Source organism: Zymoseptoria tritici, chromosome 7 (assembly GCF_000219625.1).
Source record: "Zymoseptoria tritici IPO323 chromosome 7, whole genome shotgun sequence".
In the NCBI taxonomy this organism is placed as follows: domain Eukaryota; kingdom Fungi; phylum Ascomycota; class Dothideomycetes; order Mycosphaerellales; family Mycosphaerellaceae; genus Zymoseptoria; species Zymoseptoria tritici.
In genome coordinates, this window is record NC_018212.1 from 1,942,214 (window position 1) to 1,957,393 (window position 15,180).

At 54.6% G+C, this 15,180-nt stretch overlaps 6 protein-coding genes across 6 annotated transcripts; 4 read left to right on the plus strand and 2 right to left on the minus strand.

Annotated features, from left to right (window-relative positions):
- Nucleotides 1–1,482: 1,482 nt before the first annotated feature.
- MYCGRDRAFT_94673 (uncharacterized protein) lies at nucleotides 1,483–5,968 on the plus strand (the record flags this gene model as incomplete). The annotated part of the gene is made up of 7 exons (XM_003850776.1): nucleotides 1,483–2,601; nucleotides 3,524–3,996; nucleotides 4,090–4,233; nucleotides 4,862–4,874; nucleotides 4,952–5,695; nucleotides 5,802–5,817; nucleotides 5,943–5,968. The coding sequence occupies 7 exons, from the start codon at nucleotides 1,483–1,485 to the stop codon at nucleotides 5,966–5,968; spliced, it is 2,535 nt and encodes an 844-aa protein (XP_003850824.1).
- A 952-nt stretch (nucleotides 5,969–6,920) lies between these two features.
- On the plus strand, nucleotides 6,921–7,847 carry MYCGRDRAFT_94674 (uncharacterized protein; the record flags this gene model as incomplete). The annotated part of the gene is made up of 1 exon (XM_003850777.1): nucleotides 6,921–7,847. One exon carries the CDS (start codon nucleotides 6,921–6,923, stop codon nucleotides 7,845–7,847), a length of 927 nt encoding a protein of 308 aa, XP_003850825.1.
- Nucleotides 7,848–8,762: 915 nt separating this feature from the next.
- MYCGRDRAFT_94675 (uncharacterized protein) lies at nucleotides 8,763–10,193 on the plus strand (the record flags this gene model as incomplete). Its single annotated transcript, XM_003850778.1, has 1 exon — nucleotides 8,763–10,193. One exon carries the CDS (start codon nucleotides 8,763–8,765, stop codon nucleotides 10,191–10,193), a length of 1,431 nt encoding a protein of 476 aa, XP_003850826.1.
- Nucleotides 10,194–10,909: 716 nt separating this feature from the next.
- MYCGRDRAFT_94676 (uncharacterized protein) lies at nucleotides 10,910–12,289 on the plus strand (the record flags this gene model as incomplete). Its single annotated transcript, XM_003850779.1, has 1 exon — nucleotides 10,910–12,289. One exon carries the CDS (start codon nucleotides 10,910–10,912, stop codon nucleotides 12,287–12,289), a length of 1,380 nt encoding a protein of 459 aa, XP_003850827.1.
- Nucleotides 12,290–12,671: 382 nt separating this feature from the next.
- On the minus strand, nucleotides 12,672–13,055 carry MYCGRDRAFT_94677 (uncharacterized protein; the record flags this gene model as incomplete). Its single annotated transcript, XM_003850971.1, has 1 exon — nucleotides 12,672–13,055. One exon carries the CDS (start codon nucleotides 13,053–13,055, stop codon nucleotides 12,672–12,674), a length of 384 nt encoding a protein of 127 aa, XP_003851019.1.
- Nucleotides 13,056–13,483: 428 nt separating this feature from the next.
- MYCGRDRAFT_94678 (uncharacterized protein) lies at nucleotides 13,484–14,908 on the minus strand (the record flags this gene model as incomplete). Its single annotated transcript, XM_003850970.1, has 1 exon — nucleotides 13,484–14,908. One exon carries the CDS (start codon nucleotides 14,906–14,908, stop codon nucleotides 13,484–13,486), a length of 1,425 nt encoding a protein of 474 aa, XP_003851018.1.
- Between the last annotated feature and the right edge of the window lie 272 nt (nucleotides 14,909–15,180).

Below are 15,180 nucleotides of genomic sequence, written 5' to 3' on the forward strand. Positions count from 1 at the left end.
ACTGCTCTACCAAAGATATTCTTTTTGTCTTCCTTTCTTCTTTGCAGCGGTCCTCGTACGCATTCGATCTGGTACGCCTGGTCATCGTACAACCCAGTGGAGAGGCGACGCGTGACCGCATCGTCAAGGGCAAATTGTTTGCGGTGAGAATCCAATATGGAATGAGGGAGTCTACTCAGTCCTGTTACCTCAAGAAATGATGGCAAGCTTGGACGCCACCGCCGAACCCAAACACCACCCATCAAAGCACTTCAACTTCGTTCGGATATCCGGACTGCGACCAAATATTGAAATCATCGTTCCAAGCTGTCAAAACACACGATCCTCTCTATCGTCCAGCTAAACCAACGCCGCGATGAACAGACCTCCGTTCAATGCCGCAGCCATCTCCACCACTGATTGGGATCACGAGGGTGACCGCTTGGACGCCGTCATTGAAAGGCTGAGCCGAAGACATCAGCTTGTCGAAACGCCAGTCAGCCTGATTTCTCTCGACGCTATAAGCACGACGGTTCACATTTGTGCCGCTCATGCTCGCAGGCTATCCACAGCTCTGCACCAATATCTCTACCCTCCATATCCTTTGCCAGATCAAGAGCATTGTCCAACGCCATTCACGTTACTTAACTCGGGCGAGGGAGGGAGTCGGATCTTGAGGAGTTTGGAAGACTACCACGACTACATGGAGCATCTGGCTGTCGTCCCTTTTGAAGATATCCATATCAGCAGCGTGTTGTGCACATTGAGACATCTCGAAGGGCAGCTGGAGACTGCTCATACAAGGCTTCGACGATTCGCATGAGTTGTGCTTGTGGATGTTCATGATATGGCGGCTGGCCTTGCTCTTGACTCTCTGCGCCCAGCAAAGACTTCGAGAGACGGTAGTGGGTGAGATACGCAGGGTTCATTGTTTCGATCGCTGCTTACAACACACTGGCCCTAGGTACAGACCTCAATAATGATTTGTCAAACTACTTTCCCGCATCTAGCCTTCTCACAAACATCTATATACGGTCTCGAAAGTGTTCCTTCCGGTAGCTACGGCGCCACTCTTGCGATTCTGGCGTACTTCAAAAGGTTCATTCCAGCCCGACCAGATCCCGACGGAGGAGGACCTCCGGCTATAGAGGTATAGGCAGTGAATCTGATGGATGATGTCGTCTTGGCGGAACCATCTTGCGTGAGGAGCCGATGGAAGCTTTCTCTGTTGTATGCTTCTCATCGATCGGTCATGGCCGGTGCTCCACACTCACCACTACAGCTCGCCGATATATTTGTCCCTCTCTTTGTGACCGAACGGCAAACTTCTTGGAACATATCCTCTGACGTTGAGGCATGCTTGTGATGTCTTCATGGTCACTTCAGTGAATGCGTTCGCCCTCTGCCCTTCGATTCATACTTGTCGCCCAGATTCTTGGCAATTTCTTCTTCCACCAGACTCCATCCCCTGAAGCTTATACACACTCACGAGATCCACAGATCATGGCCGAAATCAGCAAGACCAACTTCCTTCTGTGTCAAGCCCTTCGCTATCACATGTTGTACGAGAACGGCGATTTTGTGGAAGCCGACATAATAGCCAAGGATACGGTAGATGCCCCGGGGACCTCCGAAGCTGAGATTGACGACGCCGACTGGAAGGCGGCCACATGTCGCATCGAAAACGTCCTTGAGGGGCTTCGGAGCAAGCCATTGTTCCGTTCTACCGACGTCACATTCAGTATCTTCTTCGCTACCAGCGTGTACGCTGCCGATTCAGACATCGGGCCAGAGATCCAGCCCCTTCTAGTTGAGCTTGCTTCGTGGCACTGGAACCATTGGAAAGGCCCTGCGGCGTCACTAAGAAAACAACAACCAGCATGCGCCATGAAACTACAGAAATTGGAGTCAAGGAACGACAGTGCGTTCGTCATGAACCTTGCAAAACTGCAAAAAGGCAAGCGCACAGCTCCGATTACACTTCCAGTGTCGAAGTTCCCGGCGTGGTCCGATTTCCTGCACGGAGCATCGAAAGAGGAGTTGGAGATCGGCACTACTGCCGACATGACAGCTATGGGGTCCAAACCCCGGCCAACGCCAGCCAAGCGAGCGTTCCTACTCCATCAGGCCCTTTGGTACCAGATGTTGTACGATCACTGGGGACGTCCGGAAGCGAGCAAAATGGCGGTCGAGACTACGAAAGTGGTCGGTGATATAGACTGGTACGAAGCCAGATCTCGTGTTGCTTACTTCTTTGAGCATTTTCAAGATGAGCCTCCAAATGAGCTACTGGGTGATTTTCCGGATGACATTCGATGGATAGCATCTTATTATGCTACGTCGCGAGTCAACTGGTTGGATTTACAGCAGATCCTAGAGGAAGGAGCGGCCAAGCACTGGGCGGCACACACCATGGAACTTCTTGACGAGCACGATCGAACCTCTCGTGGCGCGGCATTCAAACAAGACGCGTTTTGCCCGCCTGTCATGCCGATATTTGGATCTCCAAGACCTGAGTGGACAACCGCCAGCCGACCACCTCGCCGGAAGGCGTCAAAGCGCAAATCCCACCAGTGTACGGACCTCCGACTTCCTTGTCCCGACGATCGACTCCTGTGTCGGGTCCGTCGTCGGGTCGTACGCATGCTCTTTGGCAGTGCCTGTAATATTTTGACAACGGCAAGGTTCTAACCTCATACTGCGATGGAAGATCGGTCGATGGAAGATGAGTTGTGCGATCCCCCGTCGGGAAGTGAACGATGGCTAGTTCAAGTTCACATTACGATCCAATCTCGATTCTGTACAGCAAACTCCGCTTGAATGACTGGCTCCAAGTGATGTAATTTGTAGATCCAGTCTGATCTGTAAATTACACAGATGTGTTTGAATTAGCGTGCTCCGGATACGAGCTCAAGCCTTGTGGACAAGTTGAGCATCGAATGGGGCTTCAAGATCAATCTGCACAACTTCACGTCACAATGCTGCGTCCTAGAACCGAGCGAGCAGAGATCTTGCTAACCCAGCCCAGGAAGAATGCTAAGACTGGAGACTCACAGGCGGGTTCTGAGCCGGCACACGATCGATAGTATGGTATGGGCCTCGTACAATGTAGGCCGATGGAGCGGAGGGTTCAGCGGCCGTCTGAGCGCTACGTCTCCGAGATATCGGGATAACATGGGCCGAGGAGGGGCGACGTACGAAGCGGCCAAGCTCAAACATTTCTCCGTATAGCTCATCGGAGACGGTGACGACAGTGTCGCTTCCACGGGCCCCGGTGTCAGGTTGTATTCTGTGGAACAACTCAAATTGCGGTTATGGAGGACATCCGCATGCGTGGAGGAGCATGCAACAGTAGATGGGCAGGTCCGAACAATCCGTTGACTTAGCTTGAGTTGCTTTCGAGAGTTTTTCCATGATTGCCAGTAGCACCAGGTCGCGGGCAGGCAACCATTCAATAGGCCACCTAGGAATCAAACATCATGTTTCCATCTACATATATTCGTTCCTGGTGAGCCACTTCGCTCGCCCGATTTTTTTTCTGCAGCTCTGTGGTCATACCAAGAGATACACACCCCATCGTTGCCAAGCCTCGTCTTCCGACCCGATCATGGATAACGACCTCTCGGAAGTAATGGTGGACTACGAGTGTGGAAGAGTTGCTGTCCAAATCATCGTCCAGAGACTGTGCCGCCTTGAAAGAGACCATGATCACCTTACGGGCTCGGGCTCGCAGTTTGCCGCCAGCTGGATTGCTGTGATCATGCTGAAGACCTCCGTCCGGATGTGCACGGCACAGGCTTATTCACTCGCTTCGCTCGTCAGAGAATACTGGGCGGAACGGTATCGCGCTTTCTGCCTGAACCTCGTCTTCACTCCATCGCTTGGACTGCCTGAATTCGACGATGGGATTGACAACCTCGCCAAAATGTCCATGAAGCATTTCCGCGACTTGCTCAACCGGGTAGTCACGATCTCCATTCGCCAGCTCGAGATCAGTGGCACCATAGCGGAGGTGAGGTATATTGAGCAGCAGCTGGAGAGCGCTTGCTTTTCTATGCAATGGTATCTCCGCCGCTTGTCAGCTCCTTGCCATTGCTGATGTTTGAGCAGGAAGTTGACATCGCTTCGGCCACAGCTCACAGACTCGCGTCGACTTCCCTCGCCGTCGACAGTACTGGCGCAAGGGCAAAATCGGGACGATTGGAGTGCGCGGCAGGATCTTTCGGAATTCGCAATGGATCTGGCGCCGCCAGAGTACGCGGAATTCGATCCTCTCATTGACAGCTGGGGACCAGATGCTGCCTAGAGCGAGTCTCAGGCGTTCGCTGTTGTATCGAGAATACAGGAGTTCCTTCTCTGATTGCGGAGAGTCTAGAGGAGTTTGTGGCGAATCGCAACGATTGGTCTCCCGCTGAAAGACCCCCCCGAGCTTGGAAGCTCATTGACTCTTGCTCGGCGAGCCGGAGCCGTTTGCTCTGAAAACCTATGAGGCTCCACGTTAGCAATCGTACCCTACTAGCAAGCGCATATGTAGGCCTTATCAGGCCGTCCTTTCCTTTCCTTTAGTTCGTTTCTTTAGATAGCACAATCCGAAGTATTACACCTATAGCCATTTCTGAAATACACTCCACAACCTTGGTCTCCACAACCTTGGTCTTCTCATAACACGCAGAGAGGATCCTACCCTTTTCACGAGAGCCGCATAAGTCCTCTCAACTGCAGCTACCTTATTTCACTTTCGGGTCCTTGCCGTACCGTCCCTTCGGATCGAGCCGCAACCACGCAGCTCATGGGACGAAACGTCGCCTGCGCTCGTACGTTCTCAACTCGCGTTACCATCTCGACACCTTGGAGTCTCGCGGACTGCTATCTTTGATCAAAGGTATCGAAGACTCGTAAGTCCAGTCTCACAGTATCAGCAGGGTATGCGCTCAATCTTTGTGTCCTTGACGACCATGACTGACTCTCTCAGCTCACGATGGACGCATTCAAGTCCTCCCTTGTCGGCGACGAAATGCAGCAGACGTGGTCTTTTACCAAGCTCTTGGGCAGTCTTCCGACCCAGGATCACCCTCACCTGGACGGGACGACCTCTAGCAATGAAACTCAAAGCGCTGCGCAAGACAATACCCATAGCGATTCGCAGTCAACCAGTCAAGACGCGCCAAAGACTCAGCAGGTTGACCAGGTGCCGCAGATCGCTGCAATCACTATCAGCAAGTCTGGCCAGCCCATCAAATCCACCCACGGGAAATCCACTCACGACGCGCTCATGGCCGTCTTTGCCAAATCACCCTTCAAGTCTCCTCCCATCTCAGCCACTACTCAAACCATTACCCAAACTACAGACACCAACTTGGCAAACGAATCGAACCCTACACCATCAACCGCATCTGCAGCCGCGAGCTGGAACATCTGGATCAAAGCCAATGGTCCACAGCCCGCCCTCGGCCGCAACGTCACGATCGCCGAAATCCGCAGCGTCTTGTCAGGCGTGGACGTCTCCACGATCACCTGCACGAACCTGCGCGACAGGATCAAAGTGGATATGGCGCGGCTCTGCAGAACCTGCTGGGAACCGATCGTCGAAGCAGCGATGGGACACTGTGGTCATCTATTCTGCACGGAGTGTTTGATTGAGGAGGCTTTGAGGGAGCGCAGGTGTCCGCTGTGCATGCAGGCGTTGAATGCGGTGGAGTTGAAGGTCATCATGGATGTGAGTGGCGCGACCGGAGACGACGCTGAGCTGGGAAATGGTGGCAGAGTGGAGCCCAGAGAGCGGGATCCTGACTCACGCTGTCCCTGCTCTGTCGTTCTTGGAGGGCGAGCAGACCTGGGGTAAAGATGCGAGGTTGGTCTCTTTGCGAACTCGCCGGGAAAAGGCTCCACTACGACCACAAAGATCGAGTGTCCGCGCTTGGAATCTTGGGCTACGACGTTCGTATTGTAAGTTTGGTTCGCAGGACTTTCTCTCGCGTGGGTGCTATGATACTAGCAAAATAAACAATGGATTTGTCGACTTCCGCATGCAGTCGCGAAGCGTGAACCAGATAGCTTCCACTGATCGAAGGTCGTTGCCTCGTTCTCTTTCACCCTCATTGCTGACAATGCGAAGCTCCCTGTTCAGCCGTGGAACGGTCGCGGCGAGGAGATATCGGGGATCTGCTGGCCACCGTGGCATCGACCGCCCAAAAATCACCGACTAGCTGAGCATGTCTGCTCCGTTCCGGCTGAATGATTGATCGTCGTCTAGATTGAGCAACAACCACTCCAAACTCCCCTTGACCCACGAGTTGCTTCTCGATTCCGCTCCCTTTGTCTCTGTCGGGCTGAAAGCAACAGAAGGTTCCTACTGTCTGCTATAATATCCTTTGTTACTTCCACTCTCGTCACCGCAAATGACACGGCTTGGATCCTTTATTGTCTCGAAGCAACATCTTGCCATGCTGCGTGAGATGGTCTGCGATCGGCCATTCGGCAGCGTATCAGGACCTCACGCGGTCATGTCTGAATATGAACTCTGTCCTTGCGATCCCAAGGCCCTAGTGTATAGCTTGAATGACTTCAGCTCAGCTCAGCCCTGTCGGTGACTGAAAGTATGCCAAGGTCTCCTACGACCCTCACTTCATGTCAATCTTCGGCCCTTGCGTCGGAATACGCTCTTCCAATGGTATTTGCAATACTCAAAATGCCTGACTTTTCTAACACGACGATCCTCGCACGGCGTTCGTCACACTCTCGATAGAACGATGATGAGCCTGGAGCCGGATCAGAAGCCGGAGCCCGCTCCTTCCCTCCCGGATCGCTAGGGTAGCTAGCGTATAATGGAGATCTGAGCTTCGCAGACTCCAATCTGCCAACGCTGAACCTCCCACTTCATCCTTTGCATCACGCACTGAAGTCATTGACTGAGATCCTTCATCGTCCACACCATCTACGAGATGACTCCACCCTCTCCGCACGCTCCCTCTTCCGATGAGGAGATTCGGCGCAACACTTCCACGAACTCCATGAGAACCGTCCCCGATGAATCGATTCCGAGCTCGTACACTACTGCAGCTCGTAGATCTCCTTCGAGCAACGACACTCCCTCGCGCATGACCGTGGACTACCCGGCTTTCGGCGGCGTTGACCGCGCGTCGGGAACATCACTGGCTCCTGAAGCACGCAGCTTTGGCTACTCGCGGAGCCAAACCTGGGTAGCACCACCGTTGCCATTCATACCTCCGCAGTCCTCCATGATTCAAGCCCAGTTGGAGCTTCTGCCTTCTAGCCCTCATCAAAGACCGACTCATCGACGGAGTACTGGCGTTGCGCATACGGGCGAACAGCCGGACATTCCTCGTCCGAACATGAGCGATTTGGGTTGGTACGGACGACACCCACAGTACACTGGCGCCCTGGACATCGGCTTCCAAGCTTACCACATGGGCCTGGCGGGATTCCATCATCCAACCACTCGAATCAACCAAGCGAACAGCATTGTGGCTCACCGTCCTCTCTACTCCCGCAACGACACACATCACCAAATCGTCACCTCTCTCCCAATGATCTGCATCCCTGCAAGCTCTCTTCCGACTCTGGCTTCATCCGACAACGACACCGGAGAAGACTCTCCCAATGCAACGGCCACTCTCGCTCGGCGCCAGGAAGCCATGGTCAGCGACTGCCTCGTCTGTGCTCAGGATGACAAGTCAGTATGGTTTGAAACCGGCTGCGGGCACATTGCCTGTGCCGAGGGCATGGTCAGATGGCTACAGGAGCATCGAACTTGCCCATCATGTCGGCGAATCGTGGTCGGTGAAGAGATCAAGCTGATCATGGTGGACGACAAGACCACAGACGAGAAAGACAAAACGGGCAGCTAGGCAAGAAGATGGCCATGTCTAACAGTCAGGAAGATACGAGCATATCTCCGCTGGGGAAGGACAATCAAAGCGCCGTTGGTGAACTGTGTTCCAACGACAACTGCATCGGACAAGGAAGGCAGCGAGATCGTTTCTTGCGTGTGAGTGGCGCAACGAAGATAAGGGAGATGACTGCCGACCGTGCTCCAGTGCTCGATCTCGCAGAGAAGTCCAAGCGATTTGAAACTTTGCATTGCAGTCAGTGCATAGGTGCTAGCAGAACAGCGCAGAGAAGCCATCGTCTGGAAGAATTTACAGTTCGACTCACCATCTCGGCTCCTAAACGTCTCGTAGTAGTATACACAATGTACGAACGTATACTGCAGTCCCCATCCGTTTCCTGTTCGATGGCAAGGCGCGCCAAGAAGACAGCTTCCTATTAGGGACTAGCGTTAGCGCAGAACAGGTGGATCCCCGAATGCTCTTCGGCAGATCAGACCACAGCACTTCAACCTTCTCCGAACTCAAAACATCAGCTCAAGATTTGCGCCCACGAAGAGTACGACTTGCGCTATGCGTGTACCTTCACGGAGAAATGGGCCCGCCGACGGCGAGGCTCCGTGCAACTACTCCACAGGCGTCAATCGCGACGACCCTCCTTCAAGAATGAGCGCAGCAGTAATTTCGCCACATCATCGAAGCAGTGGTCAGAGTCATCCAGCGTGGAGTGTCGTCGCAGCACCAAGCCAGCAGACTCGAGGATTATCAAATTCTCCACCAATTGTTCCCGCGCATGTCGGCCCTCTCACTCGAAGCCGTGCGCGTGCAGAGAGAATGCTACCAGTCCAGAGTACACAGCCATCCGATAGCCCTTCGGAAGAGATGACTGCGGGCACTACCCGCGCCCGGCGTAGTACTGATGAAGCGCAATCCAACATGGCGGAGGGGCAGATGAACGAACAGCCTCTCCATCCTCGTCGCAGACGTCAAGACCCATCTGTCAATGGACAGCTTCAAGACCCAGAAGTACGCGGCGTTGACATATCTGGGGACAGCAACTATCAGGACTCTGATCATACCAGCAACACACAGCGAGCCCTGACGGGACGAATTGGCAGTGGTACAGCACTCACGGCCGCGCACCCTTCACCTACCCGAAACTCAGACGTACACGATGCATTCCAGCGCCGGAGCTCGAGTTCAAGGCTCCACCAACCTGGCATGGCTGCAGCATTCTCAGCGTCTCAAGAGACATCTGCTCCAGATGGATCGGCCTCACGAAACGCGCAACCGCTTGCGCTGCCTAACAACCAAGTGCCCTCCCCAGTTCTCCCTCGATCGATTCCTTTGAGTGGCATCGACCCTTCGGACGGTCCACGTTTCTCCACCCGCCGATCCAGTCACATTCTCGCCAACCCCGCTGCACAGCGGCAGGATGTGCCGCAGCATGCACCGCAGTTTTTCGATGCGCAGAGGTATCCTCCGCCAGCTCATCCATACCTGGCCCCGGAGCTGCGCCTGCGCAGTCGTCCTGACCCTGATCGTGCGACCATTCGCTGCAGCTCCAGGCCTGAGCTTCAGAGGAGTGAAGAGCCTCACCGTTCCACTGCCACGCCTCCTCCAAACCCCGACACTACTCGACTCCTGCGCGCATTCGAGGACCGACGACGTTCCACCGCAATGGCTAGAGATGCATCATCCATCATCATCCTGGCCCCAACTCCGCCCAGTTCGCGTCGATTTCAACCGTCTTCGCCTCTCGCTAGAACTGCGACAGCAGCCATCCCGGACACAACTGGTCCCATCCTACGACAGTCCGGGGTATTTCAGCGTCCCGACTCTCCGGGCTATCAAGAGCGTCGTCGCAGACATCGCGAGCGCGCTGCAGCAGAAGAGGCTTCTGCATTTCTTCGTTCCCTCGCCAACGGTGATGATCTGGGTCCGACTCCGATTGATCCTCAACTCCAGCAGCGGCGTCGTAGACGTTGGGAAAGGGCCGCGGCTGAGCTTGGTCCCGGGCGTGAGGATAACATGATGGCAGATCTTGAGCTGGACCCGCTTCCCAACGGGCCTCAAGCCCAGCGGCGCCGGGATCATGCTGCACCTCTGGGCAATGCTGCAGACGCGCTTCCCAACAGGGCACAAGTCCAGCAGCATCGCAGACTTCGCCAGCCCGATGCGGTGTACAGGCGGGGCATGAATTTCGGCGGCATCATCGCCTCCCTCCCGATCGTCTACATCGCCCCATCTCAACCGTCACAGTCCATCACGGTCACCGAGAATTCACCTGCCCGTCCGACTCCCGCGCAAGTCGTTCTTGCTCGCCGTCAGGAAGCCATGGCGGCTGATTGTCCCATCTGTTGTTAAGAAGATGACTGGACCGGGTATGAAATGGGGTGCGGACACATTGCTTGCAACGTCTGCATGGTTCATTGGCTGAAGGAAGGGAAGAAGTGTCCGTTCTGCCGTGCCGCGGTGAATCACAAGGGGGTGAAGCTGATTGCGGTGAAGAGCGACGGGGCAGAAAAGAAGGCCGAGCCGGATGGTGAGGTGGAGTAGATGGAGTACGCAGTGTGGCCCGGACAGAGCATTCTGCTCAATGGTGGGGGAAGAAGGTCGTGATGGTGTTCCGAGCGGGCAAGCATGGGTGGGATCTGCTGTGACGGCCTCTCCTGGCATCTTGAACAGTACCAGAGTCGGGAGGACATGAGTTTTGGATGTATCTGAAAAGCACTGTCGTTATCTTGCGTTGTGGTCGCCGGGAAGAGGGAAGCAGAGCAGCCTGTCAGACTTGCCCAGATATTGGCTTTCGACGTATGTCGGCCCAGTCTCCATAGCTTTTTGAATCAGGATCAGTACCGCTTCCAACTAACATGCATCTCCCACCGCTGGGTCCTGGATCGTACCATACCTGCCAAGCAATCTGCTTCCTATTTCGGCACTAGCGCAATTTTGGTTCGGGTGACGTCCCCGAATTCTTGTCACAGCAAACACTTGACCAAGACACTCGCCTGCGACAAGTCTTACTCTTCAACTTGCGCCCGTCAACACTTTGTCTGCTCAAACACAACACCGCCTTCACCATGTCCGACCCGCACCGGAGAAATCCAACAGAATTAGGTGGGCACTTCGACTCTTTGCCCGAAGTATCGGGCGCAAATCTTCCCGAGCAACTCCAAAACACGCAAACCACGACTAGCACAACTCGCCGAAGCGCCTTCGGAGACTACCGCAACGACTTGATCGGTCCTCGTTCAAACAACGCACCACATCGTTCGACGATGCTCTACGCTCCACTCACCAACAACTCAAACGCCGTCTACGACACTTCCCGCCAAGAGCACACTGCTCTTACTCGAGGTCAACTGCTCACGAGCGAAGAGATGCGCAGGTCAGGAAGACCCGTTGCGCCCCTTGTTCGCAGACGTGATGTAGCAGCGAGTCGCGGGCAAGAGCTTCCAGACCAAGATGCCATCACTCGTGAGCTGACATCGACTTTGCGATCACGTCTACCGCTGGAGCGCCCTCACGTTCTCAACCCGCTCGCACCTCTGGCTTCAGGCGGTGGAGGCAGATTTACCTACCCTGCGCTGCGCCGAGAAGCTGCCCCTAGTCCGGAAGACCAGCCTCAATCGGATGGAGCGCACCAGCCTCGTGGAGATACCCTGTATGCCTCCCTCAATCCGTCAAATGCGCGCCGCGTGAGGTTCGGCGACCAGTCTCTCGTGGTTTCTCCAGACGAACCAGTCGATGCGCCAGCGACTGCAAACCTTGCGCCTCAAGCGAGACCTGTACTTCCTGACCCACTGGCTTCAGGTACAGAGGAAGACCTCCTCGAGACCAATAGCGAAGACGAGCTTGAGGAGGAAGAAGAAGAACCTTACCCCCACGGCCATCCTCTCCACGTGTGTAGTGTCCCAGCCTACAAGGGACCTCGACCACACTACACAACCTTCCCCATCCTCTCCAAGATCCCCGGTTACGTCTGGACTGGCCATGCCGAGACGGACGCAGCTCTAAAGCTGCAATACAATCGCCGCATCGAGTTCATGTTCGGCGACTGCGTGATCTGTCGCCAGGAGTTTGACAATGGCTGGGAGACGATTTGTGAGCACATCACCTGCACGTCGTGTATGTTGAAGTGTCACTCTCTTCGTGGGGTTTGCCCGCTGTGCAACCAGGAGATCAGTCTGGATCCCAAGGGCGGCACGTTTCTACGAAAGTGGAAGGCGGAGTATGGTAGACATGGGGAGGATCCAGTCAAGCTGGCAGAGATCAAGTACGAGCAGCAGAAGACCATGATCTTGGAGAAGGATCCGGGTGCGAGGTGGGAGCTGTGGGCACTGGAGGCGAAGCAGGAGCGGGACAAACTTGAGAAACAGCTTGCGGCGATTGTGCCGATCGGAGGCAGGTTCCCGGACGGGACGATTCGGAGAGGGATTCTCGGGATCGATCGCTTTTGATGAACGTGCGAGGAGTCCATGGCGAGAGGGCATCAGCTGTTCTGGAAGATCATGGCATACAGGAGTTCATTATTTGCTTTCACAGTGCTGAAGAACAAGCGGCATGATGATCCCGACAAGTACGAGGCAGCAGTTGGGGAGATGACACTGCAGTGGAGTTTCTGCTTCGGCTTGCAATGGAATCTTGAATGCGATTCAGCGGCTCTTGTGTCACAGATGAAGATGAGTTAATGCGATACCTTCGATTGGACGCTCTGAGATCGTATTGCTTCACGGCAGTGAGAACAGAGAGCGCAGGTATAGAGTGATGCCTTTTTATCGATGCTACCAATAATAGAATGATTCAATTACCAATGTCTCCATCCTTCGCTCCCCTGGCAGCTCACCACCACTTCACCGTCTTTCCATCCTTTCCCATGGCACCATGATTTGGCGTGTTGCCATTGGTGCCGCCGGTCGATGGGCTGCCTTGTTTGTCGCCTTGAGGTGGCGGGGGAGTCGAAGGGTTCTGCGTCCCGTTCGAGCCTGCGCCATTGCCATTCCCATTGGAGGTTGATGTTCCCGAGCGATCCATTGTGAGGATCGGGGACGACTGTGCGTTGGAGTTGTTTGCGAGATCGCTGTGGTTTGGAGCGGAATCGTGAGCGTTGTTGGTTGACCTCGTTCTTGTGGGTGTGCGGGTGTGTGGGTGTGTGTGTTGTGTGTGGAGGTTAATGGAGGAGTAGGAGTGTCGCCGGTCGGCGAAGTGATATAGTACGACGGACATGTTATTTCTGCATGGAATACGCCGACGCGGTGTGTGACTGATGCGTCTCCAGTATTCATTGATGCGGTTTTCTGTTGTGAATATAGCTTCTACCGCCTGCTCGAGCTGTTGGAATCAGGTGCTTGATATAGCAATACGGTATGGATGAGTGCATCGTCGACGTTGGCCGCCTATATATCGACATTAATTCAAGGAGCAGAGATATGAGACGATCAATTTGCATCACCGGCGTGAGGATCGTACGCTGCAGGATAGATCGATTGGTGGGACATGAGGAACAAACAGCATACAGATCTGGATTGACAGCGAATGCTAGGTGTAGTACAAGAATCGACCAAATACAGATGCAAGCTCGCCAGTAATCTCAAACACAAAGGCCCATGATACGTTATTGTCGCAACACCCACAGCAAGAATGCAGAAGTTCCATCATCGTTTCCCAAATCTCAGCTTTGCGGCCCCGAGCATGAAGCCTCCTCCAGACATGCGCATCGACTCCACGAAGGCCGTGGGAAAGTCATTGGTCCCACAACCGAGACAGATCTGATTCGAAGATCTGGAGAATGTTGGAATCACACTCTTGTGCTGCTTCTCAGATGGCTTTGCAGCCTTGGTGGAGGGCCAACACATCCCAGTCCCGCTGAACAAGTCGAACCAGCATTTCTTCTTCTTGGACCTAGACGGCCTTTGAGATGATGTTTCCTGCTGTTCCCGATTCCGTGGACGGGGTCCGTTCTCGGGGCTTGATCGCGTTTCATCCACAAGAGGCGACCCTGATCGAGATGCTGGGCCAGCTGAGCGATTTGAAGGCAGAACAGGTTCGATCAAAGCAGGACCTTCGGCAACATGATCTCGACCATTTGCGGAGGATTGAGGTCTCCCGGCTGCAGGAATCGATCTTGGTCGGACGGCTTGGCTGACGGAATGACTCGTCGACATGTTGACCACAGGCTGAGCTTGCTCTCCGTCAACCGGGTACGGCGTGTTTCCAGACGCCGGAGCCCTTTCAGACGTACGTCGTTGTGACCTAAATCCATGCGATGGCAGACGATCTGACGAACCACTGGGTGCGACAGAAGCTTGTGGTGTAGACGGCTGCTCCACTTCAACTTCAACGGGATCTGGTCTGCTGTGAGAGGCTGAGATTCTCCGAGTTGTATGGCCCGATCCTGATCGAAATCCTTGGGCTGCTTCGGGGATTGATGAGCCCTCGGGTCCAAGCGAAGCTTGGCTCGCACCTGGTAGAACCGGAGTCGGGCGGTCTTCGTTTTCAATAGGCTGACCAAGCTCCATTAAAGCATCCTCGCTGATGTCTATCAAAGCGTCAGCTGCAATAGCCCATTCCCGCCCGTCGTCAAGGAAAAGCTTTAGATACTTCAGGATGTCGATTTCGATGCCAGCTTGTTCGCCAGTGCTTCCATCTCGCGGACTCCTGGCATAGTCCACAGATTTATCACGCTCCATCTTCCAGTGCTCTGGGCCACCTAGCGCTTTCGCTCTTCGCCCTCGCCTTCGGGCTTCCTCGCGCTGCTCGCTGCTGGTGTGGGTGTAGATGTAGTGGATAGCACCTTCAGCTTGTAAGAAGCGTTTCATTGACAGGCTCGAAGGCGGTACGTCGAGTCTACCTTGGTTCAGAAACGGCACAGATCTCGAGTCCTGACCCCCCTGGCCATCATCTCCTTGACTGGAGCTCTGGGGAACTCCGTTCGACTTGTTGTCCACGGTAGGGCTCGATGAGCGAGTATTGTCTCTTCCGGATCTCGCGTGAGAGCAGCAGTTGTGACGGTGGCATATGATCGTCTCTGTCACTCCATTATCATAGATCCCATGAGTGGGACGGTGATGGGAGGGCATCTTGGTTGCTGTGGAAGGTTTCTCGAACAGATTGCCGTCGTGCGAATTTATCTCGAGGGGTGAGGCTTGTCTCGGCGGCGGAGGCCGCATGGGCCCGTAAACAGGGACTGCAGGCGTATAAGACCAGTTTTGAGAGTCGGTTCTGCCGTGAGTTTCCGGGTGCAGCTGATGCAACTGTCGTCGTAGGTCAGAACTCCGGACAGAACTGGAGGACGTGCTTGGCGGGGACTCTTCGGCACCAGGAGTATGGTCTTCGTGGATGTCATGCATGC